The sequence below is a fragment of the Triturus cristatus genome, chromosome 8 (genome assembly GCF_964204655.1).
Source record: "Triturus cristatus chromosome 8, aTriCri1.1, whole genome shotgun sequence".
Classification (NCBI taxonomy): Eukaryota; Metazoa; Chordata; class Amphibia; order Caudata; family Salamandridae; genus Triturus; species Triturus cristatus.
In genome coordinates this window covers 1,348,894,366-1,348,914,481 of record NC_140591.1, presented here as the reverse complement: position 1 = coordinate 1,348,914,481, position 20,116 = coordinate 1,348,894,366, and the positions used below count along the sequence as shown (strand labels likewise).

Below are 20,116 nucleotides of genomic sequence, written 5' to 3'. Positions count from 1 at the left end.
ATGGGCTACATGGGTTAAATATGTTTTAAAAAGTGCAATTACTATTTGCACGCATCCTAACCTCCAACATGAAGGAATTTCAATGCCCAGCTGTAAAACTATGGATATGTGAAAGGCTGCACTTCTGAAGCTGTAAAGGAAAATGTTCTGCCTACAATGTCATTTCACATCAACAGCTCAAAGGGCCTATTCCAGAATCCTGTTTTCAGTGAAAACTGGCAGCAAGTGCTTGCAAATGCTAGCAAAAAAGATTGTTGCTCTATTGCCACATGCCACGCATGATTGGAATTTCAGGCACAATGATGGCATGGACAAAGTCTCTGATCACGTGGAATGCACAGATGCATGCAGTGGATGGTACACACACACACATTGTGTATTGAGAAAAATAGATCACTAGTTCACAGAGGGCTGTATTGATTTTTAAAAGTACCTGTGATGATGTTGGGCTTTGGTGGCATGGTGAACTCGTACAGCATAGGCTCAGAATATCCAAGTCTGTTTGCCGCTGTGATCTGCACCTCGTAACCCATATTCCACTGCAAATGTTCCAAAACCATTTGGTCTCTGTGAGCTTGCACTCTCTTTTCGATCCAATTATCGTCTTTGTCTTTCTGTAAAGATGCAAAATTACATTGACACATTTAGCTAACAAGTTCCTGGGAATGTACCCTTTACACATCATTTGGCCTCTATGAATAAATCGAAGATGGATCAGAGAGAACATTCTCAAAAATACATTTCTAGAAGTATGCATATTCCCAAAATATTTTTGGTGTAACAGAAAATCATTTGTTTAATAGAGAACTGAATTTGCTTACGAATACGAGTAACCACATTGCTTTAAATTAGTCTCACAAACTCATATTTTTTAGATGAATATTTTAAATTAATTGTGTGTAAACTCATTACAAAACTGGTATATAAAAATTTCAAATACATCATACTAAATGATAACTTATAACTCAAATGTACGTTTCATATAAACATTTTTTAGTTATATGTATGGTTTTTTTTTTAACGAAGCCACACATCTTTATTGATAGAAAATTTTGCAATCACTCGGAGACAGGAACCTCGTTTTGAAACAGAGGGAAAGGGTTAACATATGCTAACCATTCACAAGTGGAAATACAGTAGTCTAAATTGAAAGACATGATTTCATTTGCTGCCTTTCTCATGATCATAGTGTGGAAAGTTGAAGAGGTTGCCATTCTATAGTTGCTTTCTATGAGAGTGGTGTACCATTCTTGTGCTTAGTTTTTACAAATGTTGACAGTGTCATAACTATCCAGAACGAGCTAAAACAACAATATAATCTATGAACTCAATTCACTGGTTTGTACATAGCTTTTTAATTATTTAAAACATGTACATCAGAACTGAAGATGTATATGGGAGTTTAATTAAAAGGAGTATCACAGTTTGTGGCTCCCCACAGATTCCAAAACTTTCGATCACAGAAATTTGAGGAAAGTGTGTTTTTAGTCAAAGTTTGAGGTTTGCAAGGGATTCTGGGTATAAAGAACCTGGTCTTAGTCACAAGAGTCAGCCCACCTTGGATACCCATAGGTGTCTAGTTTTAAAAAATGTACAGGTTGGCTAGGTTTCCATAGGTGCAGGCTGAGCTAGGGTCCAAAATCTAGAGCTATCCACATTGGCAAAAAGGCTTAGTTCTCTGCGGAAAAATGTGCTGTGTCCATATTACGATTTGGCTGCTTCCTTTTGCGGGCACTAGGTCTACCTACACAAGTGAGGTATAATTTTTATTGGAAGACTTGCTCGATGAATAGAATTTTGTGGGACCCAGCAGATTTCAGAACTGTCCATCACTGAAATGTAAGGAAATATGTTTCGTTAGGAAAAGTTTGAGGTTTGCAAGTGATTCTGGGTAAGAAATTTGGGGAGATTAATGCAACTCCACCCACCCTGGATACCCTTAGGTGTCTATTTTTCTAAAATGTAGGTTGGCTAGTCTTCCATTTGTGCCAGCTGAGCTAAGGTCTAAAATCTAGAGCTATCCACATTAGAATAAAACTGCTCAGTTTTAGTTGGGAAAATGTGCTGCGTCCATGTTGCGTTTTGGCCATTTCCTGTCACGGGCACTTGGCTTACCCACACAAGTGAGGTACTTTTTTGTCTGGAGACTTGTGGGAGCATAGAATAGTCGAACATTTATTATTAAATATTGGACTTTGCTGCATTTGTGCCTTTCAAATGTAAGCCAGTTGTTGCAAAGTCATCCCGTGCCCTGAGCACTCCAATTTTTACTGACTGCTACTGGTGGTAACTGACTCAGGCTGTCGCTGGGCTGTGTCTAACCAGGCGCAGGGCCAGTGCAATTCTGAAAAGACACCTAGAATACAGTCAAAAAACACCTACATACACAAGAGTACACTATGGGTTAGGGTACCACTGTGATTGGCATGTCCTCCACTATAACTACTGACTCCGAAAGGCTCATCAACACAGGAGGTGGGTTTCTACGTCTCCCAAGATCTGAATTGCCCTGTCACTGAGACTGAGGGTAGAATCCCTTGTGTAGGCTGCAATACCCAAACCCCTATGCACTGCATACTTTTGCAAGTGCATATGCTTGTTGGCAATCCCGTGACAAGTGCATTGTACTCCAAGTAGCCCCAACCTCTGGTAACATTTCCTACAAAGATTATCATCCACCTCACACTGTGTGCCCTGTGGCCTGTTGTTTTGTGAAGCTCCCCGAGGTCCTCTTGTGTCTTCTGTACCTCCAGCCTGTGGGTCCAATTGAGGTCCATCTTTAATTTCCTTAGGCTCCCCTGATTTCTTGGGGCCTGCCCTGAGTCCGCTGCATGTGGTAAGTCTCCTGGGCCTTGCTGGTCTGAACCATACACTTCCTTGACTTCCTGCATCGGTTGCTTTTGCCAAGGCTTGTTGGTGCTCCTGCCAGACACCGACCCCTCAGCACTCGACATCTTTTGTGGGTAAGCTTGCATTCAGCTCCAGGTCATCCTGGTCCCCGCAGCTGCAGAGTCAAGGTCACCATCAACTATCCTGAAGAACCCAAAATTGGTGAGCATTCGTCTACCGAGCCCTGGTCACTCTCAAGTGACCCAGACTCTGTCCCCACTGCTTTCAGATACTCCTCGACAAGAATCCACATTAACATTCCAACTAACACTTTCTCCTCTTCCAGCAGCGGCTCTTCTTTGAAGTCCTCCATTGGGTTCAACAGCAGTCTCTGACGCCACTTCAAACCTATGCACCCGGCTTCCCTGGGTTAGGTAACTAGGGTATTTGGCATCCAAGGGTGGGGTGGCTCTCCAACCTTCTGTCTTCCACTGGGTTTCCTCGAAATCCACTGGGAAGGGTCTCTAATCTTTAAAATTCCAACCGTGACTTCCACATAGACTTGTATGGAACCGTGTTCACACAGTGCACACGCACTCCGTGGGGTCCCTATCTACTCACCTTGGGGTCCCAGCAATTCTACGTCCTCTCGACATTGTCCTGAATTGAGTTGTGGTTCTTATGCCACTTTTTTATTATATGGATTGTCCCCCCGCCTCGGGTCCTCTGTGTATTAGTGCTATTTACTGTCATTTCTTTGCTTTAGTATTGCGTGCTTTGTGTCTATCTCCATGTAGGAGATACTGTAACGTACTAGATAGGGTTATATAATAAATACATATTTTTTATAACCACTGTGTGGTTCTCTTTTCATTTAATCTATACTATAAGATTGCATTCTGGTAAAACAAGCTGCTTTACACTCATCAAGTTTAAGCCTGAAGGCTGCTCACAACAGTTACCACTGGGAAAGCTTTCTAAGGTTGTCTGAGACCTCTTAAATCACCATAAGGGTTGTCTGGACTGGTGGAAGGTGCCCACTTTATTTAGAGGACATCTTATACCGGGCACATGCAGTCCTAATCTCAAGAACTGCTATTGGCCTGCAACAGCTCATCGATGCATTTGTCACATGCATGGAGCAAAGGGACTTAAAATTAGATTTGACCCAGATGTTTGTGATGGTGTTTGGATAGGGGAGGGCCAGGAAAAAGAGTCACTTTGTGAGAGACTTCAAGCTGGCTGAAGTTCAAAGATTCTCCTATTTAGGTATATTGTTCTCTTATAACAGCAATTGGGGCTTGCATATAGATCAGACAAGACTAACACTAGTTAGAACTGTGTAGCCTATTTTCAAATATTCCAATAAGATAGGTAATAGATCCGTACGTGACATACTCAAACTATACAGCAGCAAGTGCATCCTATTAGCAACATATGGCGCTATAGTGTGGGGCAGCGCTAATGGACTCACATTACAAACCGGTGAAAATGCATTTTTCTGCCGCTTGTTGGCAGTCCCTAGGTCCACTTCTGTGTATATTTTACATAAAGAACAGAATGCACCATAAGTCGCTGATATAATACAAGTGAGAGCTTTATGTTCCTGGTACAACATCTGCTGCAAGGAGGGAACAAAGTTCACCACAGAAATAATTGGGAACTGTTTAGCCTTGAAAAACTATAATAAATTCCCTTGATTAGCTTATATGGGTAAGTTACTCAAAGATGTTGACAAAGATCTGTCAGTTACAAAACCAGTGAGTGTATTGCAATATGACAAAAAGAAGTTGAAATGATTTATTTGGACAAACAGTGCCAACCTAGACATAGTAGAGAAGGGAAAACATAAGTGTGTCAAGATATGTGTCTAGCATAACTAGTCAAAGTAACAAACTTGCAAGATAGATTTTATTTGACTAGACTGCAGCTGGGCACACTACACCACCTTGTGGCATTTCCAAAACACACAAAATGGAAGAAAACAACTCCCTGGTGTCCATGTGACGGGAAAACTACCCAGTCTACAGTGCACTTTATGATCTTTTGCAGGTGTTATCAAGATATTAGACTGACATTTTTACGACTAATCTTCATAACTAAGAAATTTTTCTTTTATAAGGATGCAATGACTTTTATATGTACTCTTGAAAGCAAAATTGCCTGCCGAGCTGTCGCAGGCTATATCACCTGGGCTGTAAAAAGAAGGAAATCCCTTGTAAATTTGGATAAATTGGTTTATGAAGAAGACTGAAAGATGGGTTCTGAATGATAAGCCCTTTAATCCTGAGATAATAGGAAGACTTTTAGTGAGGAATTTTAGTAATTATTTTATTGAATTATTTTTTTAATTCTAATGCATGGAATTATGTTCAACATTTTATGTTATGATGCTTTTTTATAATGTAATTTTATGGATCTATAAATAGATTCTGAATAAAGTTATCTTGATTGATTGACCAGCTCCATTGCCTTTAAACTTCTCACCAGCAGCCCTTAAATGCATCCTACATGCTTCAGCACGTTTCATCAAATGACTGAAGAAATATGATCATGTCACCCCATCCCTGATGGAACGCCATTGGCTTCCCTTTTTGGCCCATGCCATCATCAAAACCAGCGTCATCATTTGCAAAGCCATCAGTAGCAGCATTCCCACCTAACTCGCAATCTCACAATCTCTGTTGGTTCTTGACACATTCGCAGCCAGGACAATATCAGACTTCAGTCTAAAATGTGTAAAAAAGAAAAAACAAGAAGAGATGTCTATCCATCTATACAGCCAGAATTTGGAACAACATTCCCATATCCATCAGGACTGCCTCAATTTTCCCATCAGCGATTTGCACACATAGTGAAATAGCTGGATTTACCACCATTCATCTGCACTGGAAGTGACTATACTGGGTTTCCCGCCAAAATCATCTTTAAACAAGAAGCCAAGCAAGAGGATTTAATTTCCCATCATCCATCTGCACAATGCATACCAACCCCAGTGCTCTTCCCTCTCCAAGGACATACTTAATGGACGCTACAGAGTGGAACACCCCACATTCTTGATATGCATCCCAGTCAACTTCTACCAAGGGCTGAACACTCATATACAGACCACCGGGACCTTCTCCAATTTTACCAGTGACCTCATGAACCTTATTGTGCGCCCCATCATCAATGCCAGGCATTAACATCCCAACCCCAGACAGCTGGTACACATAGGAACTCAAGATAATGAAACACTGCTGCAAGCAAATGGAATGCAAATGGAGAACAACTCTAGATACAATGGATAAAGACATTTTCTAAATACTCTTACAGACCACATAAACATTGGCATACAGAGCAGCAAGGAATCTTTGCTATCATCAGAGATTTTGCAGCGCCTCCTGCCGTCTCGTTCAATAATGCCCTAACAAGATCTTTGAAACATGCTCTCAGAATTCTTCTGTAACAAAATCACCTCCATATGCCCTGTCTTCTACCCTCACAAGATCCCATCACAGTTGCAAATCAACTTCCTATTACAGCTGAATAATGAACACTGACCTTGTAGCCTGCCATAACTGCCTTCCAAACCACCTCTACCATGAAGACCATCCACTCAGGCCCCCATCTGACCTTTGCTCCACCACACCTTTGCCAAAGGACTTCTACTGATCAGTGAAGCCATAACACCCATCCACAATGCCTCCACTTACTCAGCCACATTCCCAGACACCTGGGTACATGCCACTACTCTCCTGCCTTGCACATCCCCTGAACCAGCCACACTCTCCAACTACACATCTCCCTCCTATCATAACCAGATAAGGTCTTATAGAAACGAAACAACTGATGCCTCACTGACCAACCAACACCACAATGTCATGCAGTCCAGATGCATGCCCAACCACAGTACAGAAACAGCACTCATCACCACCACAGTTGACATCTGCATGATCCTTGACAGAGGAGACATGGCAGCCCTCATTTGCATTGACCTTGCTTCAGCATTTAATACAGTTTCACACCCAATCCTCATCAGGTGCCTGCCCAATATTGGCATCCATTACCATAAATCTGCTGGATCTGCTTCTTCCTAATGTATAGAACACAAGTTTATAGGCTGGCACCTTACTCCTAGAAAGTATGCAAACTCATCTGCGGAGTGTCTCAAGGTTTATCGCTGAAGAACACCCTCTTAAAAGTATACACAATCTATCTGGCCAATTCATCTGTGCACACAACATCAACATCCTCTCCTACGCTGATGATACATAACTCAAACTCTCCCTCTCGGACAAGTCCCCCATCACAAGAAACAACTTCCCTGCCTGTATGACTGAAGCCGCTAACTGGATGTAAGCCAACTGTCTCATGCTCAACACCAACATTACACAAGTTATGATATTTGGCAAGAACACCTGATCAAGAGTCTCCTACTGGTGGCCGATCAACCTCCAACCCACACTCATGCCAGGAACCTCAGAATCATTATCAACAGCGAACTGGACTTGACTGCACAAGTCAAAGCCATCACTGAATCCTGCTTCCACACTCTGGAGATGCTGAGGGAGTGCTTCAAATGGCTCTCAAGCAACACCAGAGAAAACATAACTTATGCCCTAGTCACCAGCAAGTTGCACTGCAGGAACACTCTCTTTGCTAGGACCACCAAGCAACGCACCAGAAGATTACAAATCATCCAGAACTCAACAGATAGAATCATTCCTCAGTCCCCCAAACCTAAGGGAGCTCCAGTGGCGCCTGATGTGCAAATGCACTCATTTCAAACTCCCCACACGCATCCAAGGCAAAATGTAACTTAGGACTCACCTACCTAAACAGTTGCATCTCCTTCCACCCAGACACCTTTGATCTGCAGGAATCCTACTCTCACAGAACCATATCAGGAGGACGGGCATTCTTACATCGCCCCTAGAGCACAGAACAGCCTCCTGTTCCACATGAGAGCCTCCTCCTCTCTTCTTGAGTTCTGCAAGAGGCTGAAGACCGGGCATCTCAATTAACCAACTTACCGAGGCAGAACTAGGTGCACACACCTGCTTAGCAGCGGGATACCTTCGTGGGTGATAGTTTGCTTTACAAATAAACATAACATGCTGCTCTAGTTTAGTAAAGAGTTGAAGATGCACATCTTTAAAGAACAGACTTACCTTTTCAAAAAACACTACATCACAATGTATTAGGAGTCCAGAAACCAGCTTCATCTATTATTACTTGTTGAGTTTATGCTTGTCTTTGACCCTGTACAGTGTTCCACTGGCTTTGAGCTAGCTTTGAGCAATAGAAATACCACATACATACATACATACATACATGTGTCTGTGTGTGTATTTGTGTGTGTGTGTGTGTGTGTGTGCATGTGTAAACCTTATCAAGCAAGTCCTTCTGCCATAGAGAATCAGCAGTACTGCATCATTCTAGAGCACGGTTACTCATAGTACGGCCCGCGGGCCGCCAGCGGCCCAGCAAGCCTTTCTTGGCGGCCTGCGGACCTTGCAGGCAACATACCTCTTTGTTTTTTTATATCGGAGGTTGAAGCGCGGAGCTATGGGGGCCAGGCGATTCTTTTAAAAACCATTCACTTGTTAATGAGGCTTTGTTCTATTTCACCTCTTCTTAGCGCCCCTGCATCTCCACTCTGATTAAGTGGCGATGCAGGGGCGCTAAGAAGAGGTGAAATACAACAAAGCCTCATTAACAAGTGAATGGTCTTTAAAAGACCTGTGAAGTACTTGGGTGCGGCGGCTATGTGTGATCCAGGGAAGCAAGGACCAACACTTCTATGGGTAAAGTGCTGTTTTCTCAATTAAACTGGAACTGTGGTGCTACAGTACACTCGAGAACAAGAGCTAAAAAAGTTACGAGAATTTAAATAAGCTCAGTCTAGTCTCCCATGAAAGCGCACCTTTGAGTTCAGGGGGACCCTCAATTTGTTGCTCACGTTGGTCTCCTCCCCTCTCAGAATAGGAACTGTGCCTTCAGACGCCCATGTTGATATTCCACACAGTCTCCGGACATCAACCAAAAAGGTAGAAAATGAATGGAGGATATGTTGGATGAAATGAGGACGGGGAGGGGCAATGAGGGGGGAAATCAGGAAGGGTGGGGTGAGGAAGAACTATGAGGGTTGGTGTAGGCCCGGACCGAATGCTCTTTGCTGCTGATGGGGTAGGCTCATTGAGGGGGAGGATTCAAGAAGAATGGTAATTAAGTGGTGAGAAAGTGAATAGCAGCGAAAAGAGGGCAACGATGGGGAAAAGAGCGTTAGGGAGGATGTGGGTACATGTGGCCAAAAGAGGAGTAGGGGTCACCAAGACAGAAGGAAGAAGACTGTGTAAAAAAGAGATGGGGCTACAAGTCAGCTCACATAGAGCAGGCCTAGCTCTTTCTGTCATGGCTATCTCAATTTATGTTGGTGTCTTGAGTTTATACTTGCTGTGACCCTATTTCCCCTTTCTTCTATGAGCGCATCTCCAGACATACTGTAAAACAGTGCAAACCTACATGTTTCCAAGGCGCCACCTTGACAAGGGAGAGAGAGAGAGAGAGAGAGAGGGGGAGGGAGGGAGGGAGAGAGAGAGGGAGGGAGACAGAGAGGAAGGGAGACAAACACAGTGAGTGAGACAGAGGGAGAGAGAGAGAGATAGAGGGAGGGAGAGAGAGGGAGGGAGACAGGGAGAGGGAAGGAGAGAGAGGGAGAGGGAGGGAGACAGAGAGAGGGCGACAAACAGAGTGAGTGAGAGGGAGGGAGGGAGACAGAGAGAGAGGGAGGGAGACTAGAGGGAAGGAGACAGAGGGAGAGGGAGGGAGGGAGACAGAGAGGGAGGGAGAGGGAGGGAGGGAGACAGAGAGGGAGGGAGACAGAGGGAGGGAGACGGAGGGAGGGAGATGGAGACAAGAGGGAGGGAGACAAGAGGGAGGGAGACCAGAGGGAGGGAGACCAGAGGGAGGGAGACCATAGGGAGGGAGACAGAGAGAGGGAGACAGAGGGAGGGAGACAGAGGGAGGGAGACAGAGACAGACAAGAGGGAGGGAGACAAGAGGGAGGGACACAGGGAGAGGGAAGGAGGGAGAGGGAGGGAGACAGAGAGAGGGCGACAAACAGAGTGAGTGAGAGGGAGGGAGGGAGAGAGAGAGGGAGGGAGACAAGAGGGATGGAGACGGAGGGAGGGAGACGGAGGGAGAAGGAGACAAACAGAGTGAGTGAGACAGAGGGAGGGAGACAGAGGTAGGGAGACAGAGGGAGAGGGAGGGAGGGAGACAGAGAGGGAGGGAGAGGGAGGGAGGGAGACAGAGAGGGAGGGAGACGGAGGGAGGGTGACAGAGGGAGGGAGGCGGAGACAAGAGGGAGGGAGACAAGAGGGAGGGAGACCAGAGGGAGGGAGACCAGCCAGAGGGAGGGAGACAGAGGGAGGGAGGCAGAAGGAGGGAGACAGAGACAGACAAGAGGGAGGGAGACAGAGGGAGGGAGACGGAGGGAGGGAGATGGAGACAAGAGGGAGGGAGACAAGAGGGAGGGAGACCAGAGGGAGGGAGACCAGAGGGAGGGAGACCATAGGGAGGGAGACAGAGAGAGGGAGACAGAGGGAGGGAGACAGAGGGAGGGAGACAGAGACAGACAAGAGGGAGGGAGACAAGAGGGAGGGACACAGGGAGAGGGAAGGAGGGAGAGGGAGGGAGACAGAGAGAGGGCGACAAACAGAGTGAGTGAGAGGGAGGGAGGGAGAGAGAGAGGGAGGGAGACAAGAGGGATGGAGACGGAGGGAGGGAGACGGAGGGAGAAGGAGACAAACAGAGTGAGTGAGACAGAGGGAGGGAGACAGAGGTAGGGAGACAGAGGGAGAGGGAGGGAGGGAGACAGAGAGGGAGGGAGAGGGAGGGAGGGAGACAGAGAGGGAGGGAGACGGAGGGAGGGTGACAGAGGGAGGGAGGCAGAGACAAGAGGGAGGGAGACAAGAGGGAGGGAGACCAGAGGGAGGGAGACCAGCCAGAGGGAGGGAGACAGAGGGAGGGAGGCAGAAGGAGGGAGACAGAGACAGACAAGAGGGAGGGAGACAAGAGGGAGGGAGACAAGAGGGAGGGAGACAAGAGGGAGGGAGACAGGGAGAGGGAAGGAGGGAGAGGGAGGGAGACAGAGAGATGGCGATAAACAGAGTGAGTGAGAGGGAGGGAGGGAGAGAGAGAGGGAGGGAGACAGAGGTAGGGAGACAGAGGGAGGGAGGGAGACAGAGAGGGAGGGAGACAGAGAGGGGGAGACAGAGAGAGACGGAGAGGGAGAGAGACGGATAGAAGGAGAGAGGGAGGGAGACGGAGGAGGGAGGGAGATGGAGGAGGGAGGGAGATGGAGGAGGGAGGTAGACGGAGGGAGAGGGAGGGAGACAGAGAGGGAAGGAGAGGGAGAGAGGGAGGGAGAGAGGGGAAGGGAGACAGAGGGAGGGAGACAGAGAGAGGGAGACAGAGGGGGAGACGGAGAGAGATGGAGAGGGAGAGAGATGGATAGAAGGAGAGAGGGAGGGATTCGGAGGAGAGAGGGAGATGGAGGAGGGAGGGAGACGGAGGAGGGAGGGAGACAGAGGGAGAGGGAGGGAGACGGAGGGAGTGGAAGGGAGATGGAGAGGGAGGGAGACGGAGAGGGAAGGAGTGGGAGAGAGGGAGGAAGAGGGAGAGAGGGGGAGGGAGACAGAGAGGGAGGGGGACAGAGAGAGAGGGAGACAGAGAGGGAGAGAGAGAGAGAGATGGAGAGGGAGAGAGACGGATAGAAGGAGAGAGGGAGGGAGACAGAGGAGGGAGGGAGATGGAGGAGGGAGGCAAGGGAGATAGAGAGAGAGAGAGAGATATGTGTATGCCGGGTCCGGTGGCTCAGTGGACGAAGGCGTCCGCTGCAGGGACCTGTGTTCCACCTCATGGTCATAGTTTTTTTTGTTGCTCTAGCCCCACCCCCTCCCCCAATGACCCCGCCCCCAAGGTGCGGCCCTCGGCCACAAACCACACTGTAAATTTGGCCCCCAAGAGAAAGTTTGTGAGTACCCCTGTTTTAGAGTAAGAAACAATTTAATGTGGCATGGCCAATAATCTATTGGATGAGGACATGTGAGAATAGAAAATCACGTTTTTTATGTTGGAGCACAATAACTCTGCTTTTTAGGTTGAGCCTGGGCAGTGCATGCACTGCTCTACGAGGCAAGCTGTATTCAAGTATGGTCTTGAAACCCTTCCACTCTCTGCCAATATTTTTGATTGGCTTATGTCATTGTCCTTCGTAAATACTGGCTTCTGATTCGTTAATAGGCTTGATAGTCCCTACTTAGTACCGCCTTGTCTTCATTTGAAACTTCCCATGGGGACTGGCCCTTTTACTCCAGTTGTTACACGGTACGTCTTATTTACTCTGTAAGCTATTTTTTCTTTAATAAGTTTCTCTTACTGCAGGAGGGTCTCTCATACGCAGTTGTGAACGCTGCTTTTTTACGCAAATTGTGCATGGATTCTGTGCATGGCGAGGATAGGGGGATGGTGCATGTCTGTTTTCTTGTGGTGTCCTACTTTATGTGTTCTGGGGGCATGCAGCACCGCGGGGCATGAGTAGTGGGCTCTGGCATTGCACTGACCCCTCCAGCCGCCGCAATTCTTGTTAACCATGTGCTTGCAGGTGGGACGCACCGGTGGGTGCACATATTTGGCACCAGTCTCGGCGCTGAGCTGGCTACAAGAGGCAGTCATACTTTTTTTTTAAAATGCAGCTTCAGAGGAACACCCTCCCGTCCGTGTGAAACTCCTCCTTCTGAAGCTGGCACTTTGGATAGAAGGCGGATGGGCATGTCCCGAACCGGCTAACAGCAGACGCAACCACCTCAGCTGTAGTCAGAGTGCCAACTCCCACTCTGCTGGGTAGAGCAGGCTCCTACAGCCCCTAGTATGGGCATAGCGGGTGCGAGAATTTTGCCCCAGGAAGAAGGAAGGGCATTATGCTCAGGAGTGGAAAAGGGTTGTCAGATGCCCAGCGGTCAATGTGATGGGTGCAGCTACTATTCATTTGAAGGTTTGTATCTCGGCTAAAAAATAAAACTTGAATGAGTTGTTTATTTTCCAACATAAATGATCCTGTACCATCTGTTTTAAGGGGAAGTGGACCTCTTAAATGTGTGTGTTGGCTATCTAAACAAAATAATGCCTCAAAGCCACTCAGAGTGTTCTAAACTTGTTTGGTTCCTGAGGTGGGTGTGTCGCCTGAGTGTAGCGCCACTTCTGAGTAACGTGGGGCCGTTTTGCCTCTCACACTTAGGGGCATATTTACAAGCCCCATATCACCACACGATAGGGGCCTCGTCTTATTTACAAGGCTGCGTTAAGCAACTTAACTTGGCTTAACGCTGCCTTGTAAATAAGGCACCCTTTCACGCTGTATTTAGTGTGAAAGGGGAGATCAATGGGTGTTGTGGTGTGCGTTCCACCGCAACAGCCATTGCTTTTGACACTGCACCGTATTTACAAGGGCAAAATAAATAGGAAGCCTGGGAAAACCTGGTCTTAAACAGGTCAAACGAGGAGAAATTTCTCCTTGTTTTAGTTGTTTCCATGTGTGCAGCCTTGTGCAGTACACATAGAAACAGCAAATTGCCTATGATTGTTTTTGTACAGGAAGGTCCCCTTGCTGCACATAAACAATATATATATATTTTTTTAAATGCCTTTTTGCAACTTCTATGTGTGCGACATTAAAAAGTGTTTCTGTGCAAGAAGGTCCCCTTCCGCACCAACGCAGGCACCCTTGAACTATTATACTGCACATCGCAGCATTTTCACAATGGAGAAGCGTGGCACTAGCAATATTTGCTTTGCACCATGCCTCTCCATTCTTCTGTAAATATGCCCCTTAGTATGTTTGAACTGGGCAATTAACTGGTATCAGCCCTGGCATGGCATCGCACGGCAGGAAAAACAAGCATTTGCAGTTCAATAGGTCTCGCATTCGCGAGATTTTGAGCTATCAGCATTGTAAATGATCATGCCTTTCATGTATGTGTTTAAAATCCCTGCAATAATATTATGCCATTATCCCCATTCAGGGGGCTCCGTGTCTCACGAGACTAAGTTTAGTCCCGTGTAGTGATTCTGGCAATTGCTTGTATGGTTATAAATTAGTGATCATGGCTGGTTGTAAGCATTGTTGCTGAGAGGTGAGCCTTACCTTCCATTACTGCTCCTACCGGTTCTAGTAACTGAGGCAGCGCAATGTGTGTGCACCAGCAAGATTGCATATTTAAACTCGTATGGCAGATGAGGCCAAAAAAAAAAAAAAAAAAATCCCTGCAATAATAAAAGGCTTGGTAATTTACAATACCAAGAGGTCAAAATTGCAAGACCTATTGCATTGGAAATGATTGTTCTATTTGTCTTTTTGACTGGGCTTCTGGCAAAGTTTCCTAAGTAATGAAAACTCTGAAGCAACTCTAAAGTTGAATAGCGCACTATACATAATTCCCAAAATAATCATACTGAATCCACAAGTAGGCTTGATATAGATAACGGGGCTTCATTAAGACCGATTCGTTTTACTAAGGTTGAGATATGTGTGTGTTTTTCAACTCGATTAGGTTTTAAGAGTTTAAACTGGCATTCGATACAATTAACGGCATTTTGCTGCAAGTAGTTAACACATAGTAAATATGAACAAAAGGATTAAACCATGCAGGAACACTTGTCCGAATGTTTGTTCTAAATTAAGTCCGGGTTTAAAGCTGAAAGGAAAAGTATGGTATTCAAAATATTGAGCAAACAATAAGACACCAAGATTAATTAATAAAATGTAAGTCGCTAGCCTCACGACTCTCCGTAAAAAAATGTCCACACAGTAAAGTGTGACACTAAATAAAAGTCCGCTGCATATGAAGAAAACAGGTAACACGGACCGACGAGCTAACGTCACAAAAATGCATCCCCTTTAACGATTCCCACGCCCCCCACGTAGTAAAAGGGTACAGACAACACACAAACCAACTTGTCAAATTAATTCCGCAGTTCATAATCTACGCTGCAAACAATATTTACTATGAAAACCAGAAAACACTGAATATGAAACTGCAGAACAAGTCCCACAGTTCAATAATACCGAGAATGAAAAAATTAGAAAAGAGAATGGGGTGAGGGGCTCAAGATACACGGCTGAATTACAATGATGGCATCGTCTCCATGGAAACCATCTCCGCATTCACAAACATCCCCTCGTGGTGTTTAAACTGGCCTGATCCCATAAAAAAATGCAGAAAATGAAAAAAACGTCGCGCTGAGAATATTCAGGACGCCAGACTGAATGTAAAATGCACAGCGGTGTGAAAGCGTTAGAGTGTGTATGTATAAGAACAGCCACAGCGCCAATTCACACAGAAAAATAAACCACATTCGCATGGAAAAGAAAAAATACACCAACTGTCAGATGCAAAAAAACAAGAAAGCATCATGATTGATTTGAGGCTTTCCAAGAGCATGTCTGATAAAAAATACATTGCCGTTTACCGTTTCCAAAAGCTTTATTCGACAGTTTTGTCATAAAAGCAAGTACACACATACAATATTTTTAAGACAATAAATATTCTGAATTCTAAAACATTTAAAAACAGAGTAAACATGATAGCTGCCGAATACATTGCACATAAAAATAGCAAGGAAACTTTCCCTTTCCCTTTTTTGATAAAAGCCCATATTCAATCAAGATTATCCTGATCCAATTACGACAAGAAGAAGTTTAGCAGAATTACTAGGACCAAAAAAATCAATAATCTAAGGCAACGCCCTTAGTCTAATGGACCAAGCCCAACTTGGGGGCATATCAACAGCAACCGGCGATAATTATCGCTAAGCGCACTTAGCGCTAGGATAATTATCGCCGGCTAGCGTTGATTTTTATCGCTGAGATAGCGTGCTATTAGCAACGCTTATCTCAATAGCGATAAAAATCCTCACGCTAAGTGGCTAACATGAGATTATCGCTGGAAACCCAGCGATAATCTCACGTTAGCTTGTTGATAGGGACAGACAAACTTAGCCATGATATCCTCCTTCCATAGGATATCATGGCTACGTCAGAAAAATACCAGACGTAAAAAAGCAGCAATAACCGCGGTTAGCGCTGCTTTTTTTGTCTCTAACAGGGTTAGCGATATTCTTGATAATAGGAGAAATGTCGCTTAGCGACATTTCTCCTATTATTTTATTCTGGAACGCCCCTTTTGCATCTCATTAGAGATGCAAGGGGAAGCGTAGAGTAAAAGGGTGCTAACATGCAAATTTGCATGTTAGCACCCTGTTGTTGATAGGGTGCTAGTTTTATCTCTGCTTTTTTGGCTTTTAAAGCCAAAAAAGCAGAGATAAAGCCCTTGTTGATATGCCCCCTAGGAACTTAGCCATGGCTATTGCTATAGGCTGTGATGGATCCGTTGTAAGTATTCTTAAGGCCTCTTCATGTTTCCTAAAGCCCAGAATCTTGCAGATAGGTATGACCCACTTAGCACAAGGTGTTTTGTATAGTGGACAAAAAAACAGTAAATGGCTAATTGTTTCATCTTTATCGGGACATTTTGGGCAAGCTTTCATGTTAACCCCAACCCAATTACCATTAAATGATCTAACTGGTAGGGTACCGATCCTCAATTGAAAGTATAGCTTCCTGACAGTGAGACATCGCTATGTGGCCATAGGACTAGCCAACAAGAGGCATTCTACAGACATTACTTAAATTTAGTGTGGTATGGTGCTTTCACATGGTATTTTAATTAAATCTGCAATGCACCTTAAAAGAGCACCAAACTGACATCTCAAATGTTCCAATTGCTAGCAGTCACAGAATAGTCACTTTCGGGCCTCATCGACAAGAAAATGACGCACTGCGGCGCCGCAAGCCATTTAGCTGCGTCTTGCTGCAAAATTTTTAAAGCACAGGGATGTGTTGTATTAACAACAGTTCAACACATCCCTGTGCTTTCCCCTGTCCTGGCGCACAAGTGGCTGCCATGCGCCAACACAGGCACCTTTGTGTCAGTTTGTAGGGGTGCCTGCGCTGCGGGGATGCTTGTTTTTGTGCAGGAAGGTACACCTTCCTGCACAAAAACAATCATTGATGGCATTTCCCTCTTTCAGAATGCAGCATGGATAGAATGAGGAAAAAAGGAGGAGAAATAAAAGGATTTCTCCTCGTCGCAACATTCCTACACCTTCCCTGGGGAAGCGTAAGATTCTGATGAATTTCCGGATTTACAAACTGTTGTAAATTTGGGAATGCGTCAAGTTCCATGGATGTTGCGTGGGAACACCCACAGCAACACCCATGGAAAGCCCCTTTCACACAGAGTAATGAGTGAAAAGGGGCCCATACTTACAAGGCCATGAAAAATCATGCAAGGTGTCTTTACGTGGCATTGTAACTATGGGCAAGCCCATTGCGCAGCTTGTGAGTCAAGAAAAGTGATGCACCAGCAGAGCAATAGGCTTGTAAATAAGCCCCTTAGTGTGGTAGCCAAAGTAGGCATGAAAATGTAGCTTGAGGGTGCAACTCATCAATTGCCTTTGGTGTCTTTGGTGTTGCTCTTTGTTTTTCGCAGTGCATTAAATTAGAACCACTAATGAAATGCTAAAAATCAAGAGGCGTTTATTGTTCTGCGGTACATGAATAGTGCTTTTCTCTAATACCAAATGCTATATTTTATAAGCATGCCCTTACTGTGCCAGTAAAATAGTGTTTTTAATAAAAGCAAAATAATATAGTTTATAATAAATGTGCAGTATTAAACGTGAGAACTTTAATGAAAAACAACATGTATTTGAATGCAAAAACATTGTATTAAGCGATTACATTAACACTCACTAGGCCTCAAATAGATAAAGTAAAACTGTTTGGAAAGCTGAATTGACTAGAATTGCTTACATGCATAAAATGTTTGTTTCTTGACCTTTCCACAAACATGGATTTTGTTGGAAATCAGGAATTGTTTGCAGTGTCCCCCCACTTTTTGCCCCATTTGAGACCCCTGGATGCTGGATTTCTGACTCTGAGAGTGCCCTGGGCTCTGCTCTGGGCAGGCCCAGGGCCAGTGCTATTGCGAAAGCACCCACTGCTTTGTTGAACACACACTGAAAACACACACATGCATAAGGGAACACTCTGTGTTATGGTGTATCTATGATTGGCGAGACCTACCCTTTAAGTCCCTGTCAAATAATAGGGCAGGGGGAATTTTGCCTCTGTCAAGCGCAACCAGATGTCCCAAAGTGGTGTCACAGGTTTCTAAGTGCTATATAGTGCTATATCTTTAAAGAACCATATCTCTGGTCCCCTACATTGGATTTCTGTCATTATGGTGTAATTTTAAAAACATAAATATTTCCTATTTTTAAAAATTGGTGTAGGTTTTTTTAGTGTTGTGTCTTAATTGTGTACTGAATTGGTGTTTTTAAATGCTTTACATACCTGTCTCCTAAGTTGAGCCTGTATGCTTGCATCCAAGCTACCAAGGCTTAAGCCTGGGAAAAAGTTATTGAGACCTATACTGAGCCTTGGACCATTTTAGTGGCCTTATTGCGAGTAGTAAATGCATATTTACCACTACCAATAACCCACTTTCCTATAGTTTTACATAATATATAATTGTTGCTTAAATGTTTTCATATATTTCTAGAGAATGTTTTTACTTACACAAGGATCACTGTTGAGACATTTGTCATTTAATAGGGTTAGGAAAAATTCATACACAAAGATGCAGCATTTAAAACATGAACTTGACCTACTTTTCCCTATTTGTTTTTTTAATCACTGATGGATCTGCTAAGTGTTTTCTTTTTGTTAATATTGATGTTTCAACTTCTACATAGACTATTGTTTAGAAACTTGATATTATTAGGTTAGAAATCTAGTCTATACATAGGAAAGTAGACCTGAAAGAGACCTGAAAGAGAAATTGAGCTATATGAACTCATAATTGTTACAGTTTAGCTGCAAACTTGCTGTCTGTGTACTATTGTATGCCGGTGAGAAGATGAGGATTGATCCTGCTCCAAGGAGCACATGAAACACTGATTGGCTGATAGGAGATGAAAGGAGCAACATTTTGCAAAGTTTAGTGAACTGTGTAGTCTATAATAGTGCATGTTCCTAGAGTAGGTTAAAACTTTGTTTTACCCTTTGCCATTACGACTTCTCTATTTTATTCAGACCTTATGCCATTGCTCTAAGACCGAGTTTCTTGAACATCTCTTTATGGGAAGTTCTGCTTTGAATTATGTTTGATCTATTTGAGCTGACTTTAAAGCTGAAGCTTTATGCTTTTTCTCACTCTCTCTATCCAGAACTCTTTATGGGTTCTGACTGACTCTTGTCTCCCCTATTCTTAGATAGGGACTCTTTCCTCTATGGAATCCCCTCAATGCATTTTCTTGAAATGTATTGCTTATTGATTGATTAATGGTTTCTAATACAATTCTAATGACTAAACGTGATGACTAACTTGTGATCTAATGAAGATGATTTACTAAAAGATTTTGATTTATAAAACTATTTAACTCATACCAAACTCTCTTCATAGGCTGAAAATACACTAATGAATGTGATTATAATTTGTGTGAGATCCCCTCTTCTCTAAAACAACGGCAAAGATCCCTACATCCAGACAGACTACAGAAGAGCGGGAATTAGTTGGTGTTGGGAAAGCCTGATTCTTTTAATTAATAACTGATTCCCACTACAACACCATTGATTAAAGGGGGGTGTGGATGATCATATTTTAATATTCTTTATTTCTTCACGCAGCACAGCAAACTGAGAACCGATTATTTTGTGGTATATGCAACTGTTCTGTCCAAAACAAACAAACATAATGGGGTTATGTTTAGTTCTGAGTTGACGTATATATCTCCTTCCAAATCACTCTTACTTTTGGTGTTTTCTGTGTGGAAAATAGCAAAAAACAAAACATGTAGGCCGTACCAACCCTTTTTGGCTTTAAAACTGCACTTTAAATGAAAGAACAATGATGCAAAAACACAATAAAAAGCAGGCTTGTCTGTGTCACCTGCTCACACAAGCATCGCAAATATGTGGTGTGCATAAAAGAACAACATGACTAAAGTATAAATAAATTGACAATAGCATGCTCAATGTTCAAATTCACCATGCGAAAAGCACAGTTCACAGTGTGTAGTTTAGACTCAATAAATGAGGATTACTTTGAAGTTTGGGGGGGCAAACTCGTGGGGTTTCACTCTGCAGAATTCAGTGGAGTTCCCAAAAAACTCAACA

At 44.1% G+C, this 20,116-nt stretch overlaps 1 protein-coding gene across 2 annotated transcripts in view; it reads right to left on the bottom strand.

Annotated features, from left to right (window-relative positions):
- NCAM2 (neural cell adhesion molecule 2) overlaps positions 1-20,116 on the bottom strand; it is a 1,313,898-nt gene that overhangs the window by 169,308 nt on the left and 1,124,474 nt on the right. For both annotated transcript variants that reach the window (XM_085623062.1, XM_085623061.1), the window contains one exon: positions 434-614. In XM_085623062.1, the coding sequence (XP_085479188.1) occupies positions 434-614 (181 nt within the window). The remainder of the gene's footprint in view (positions 1-433; positions 615-20,116) is intronic.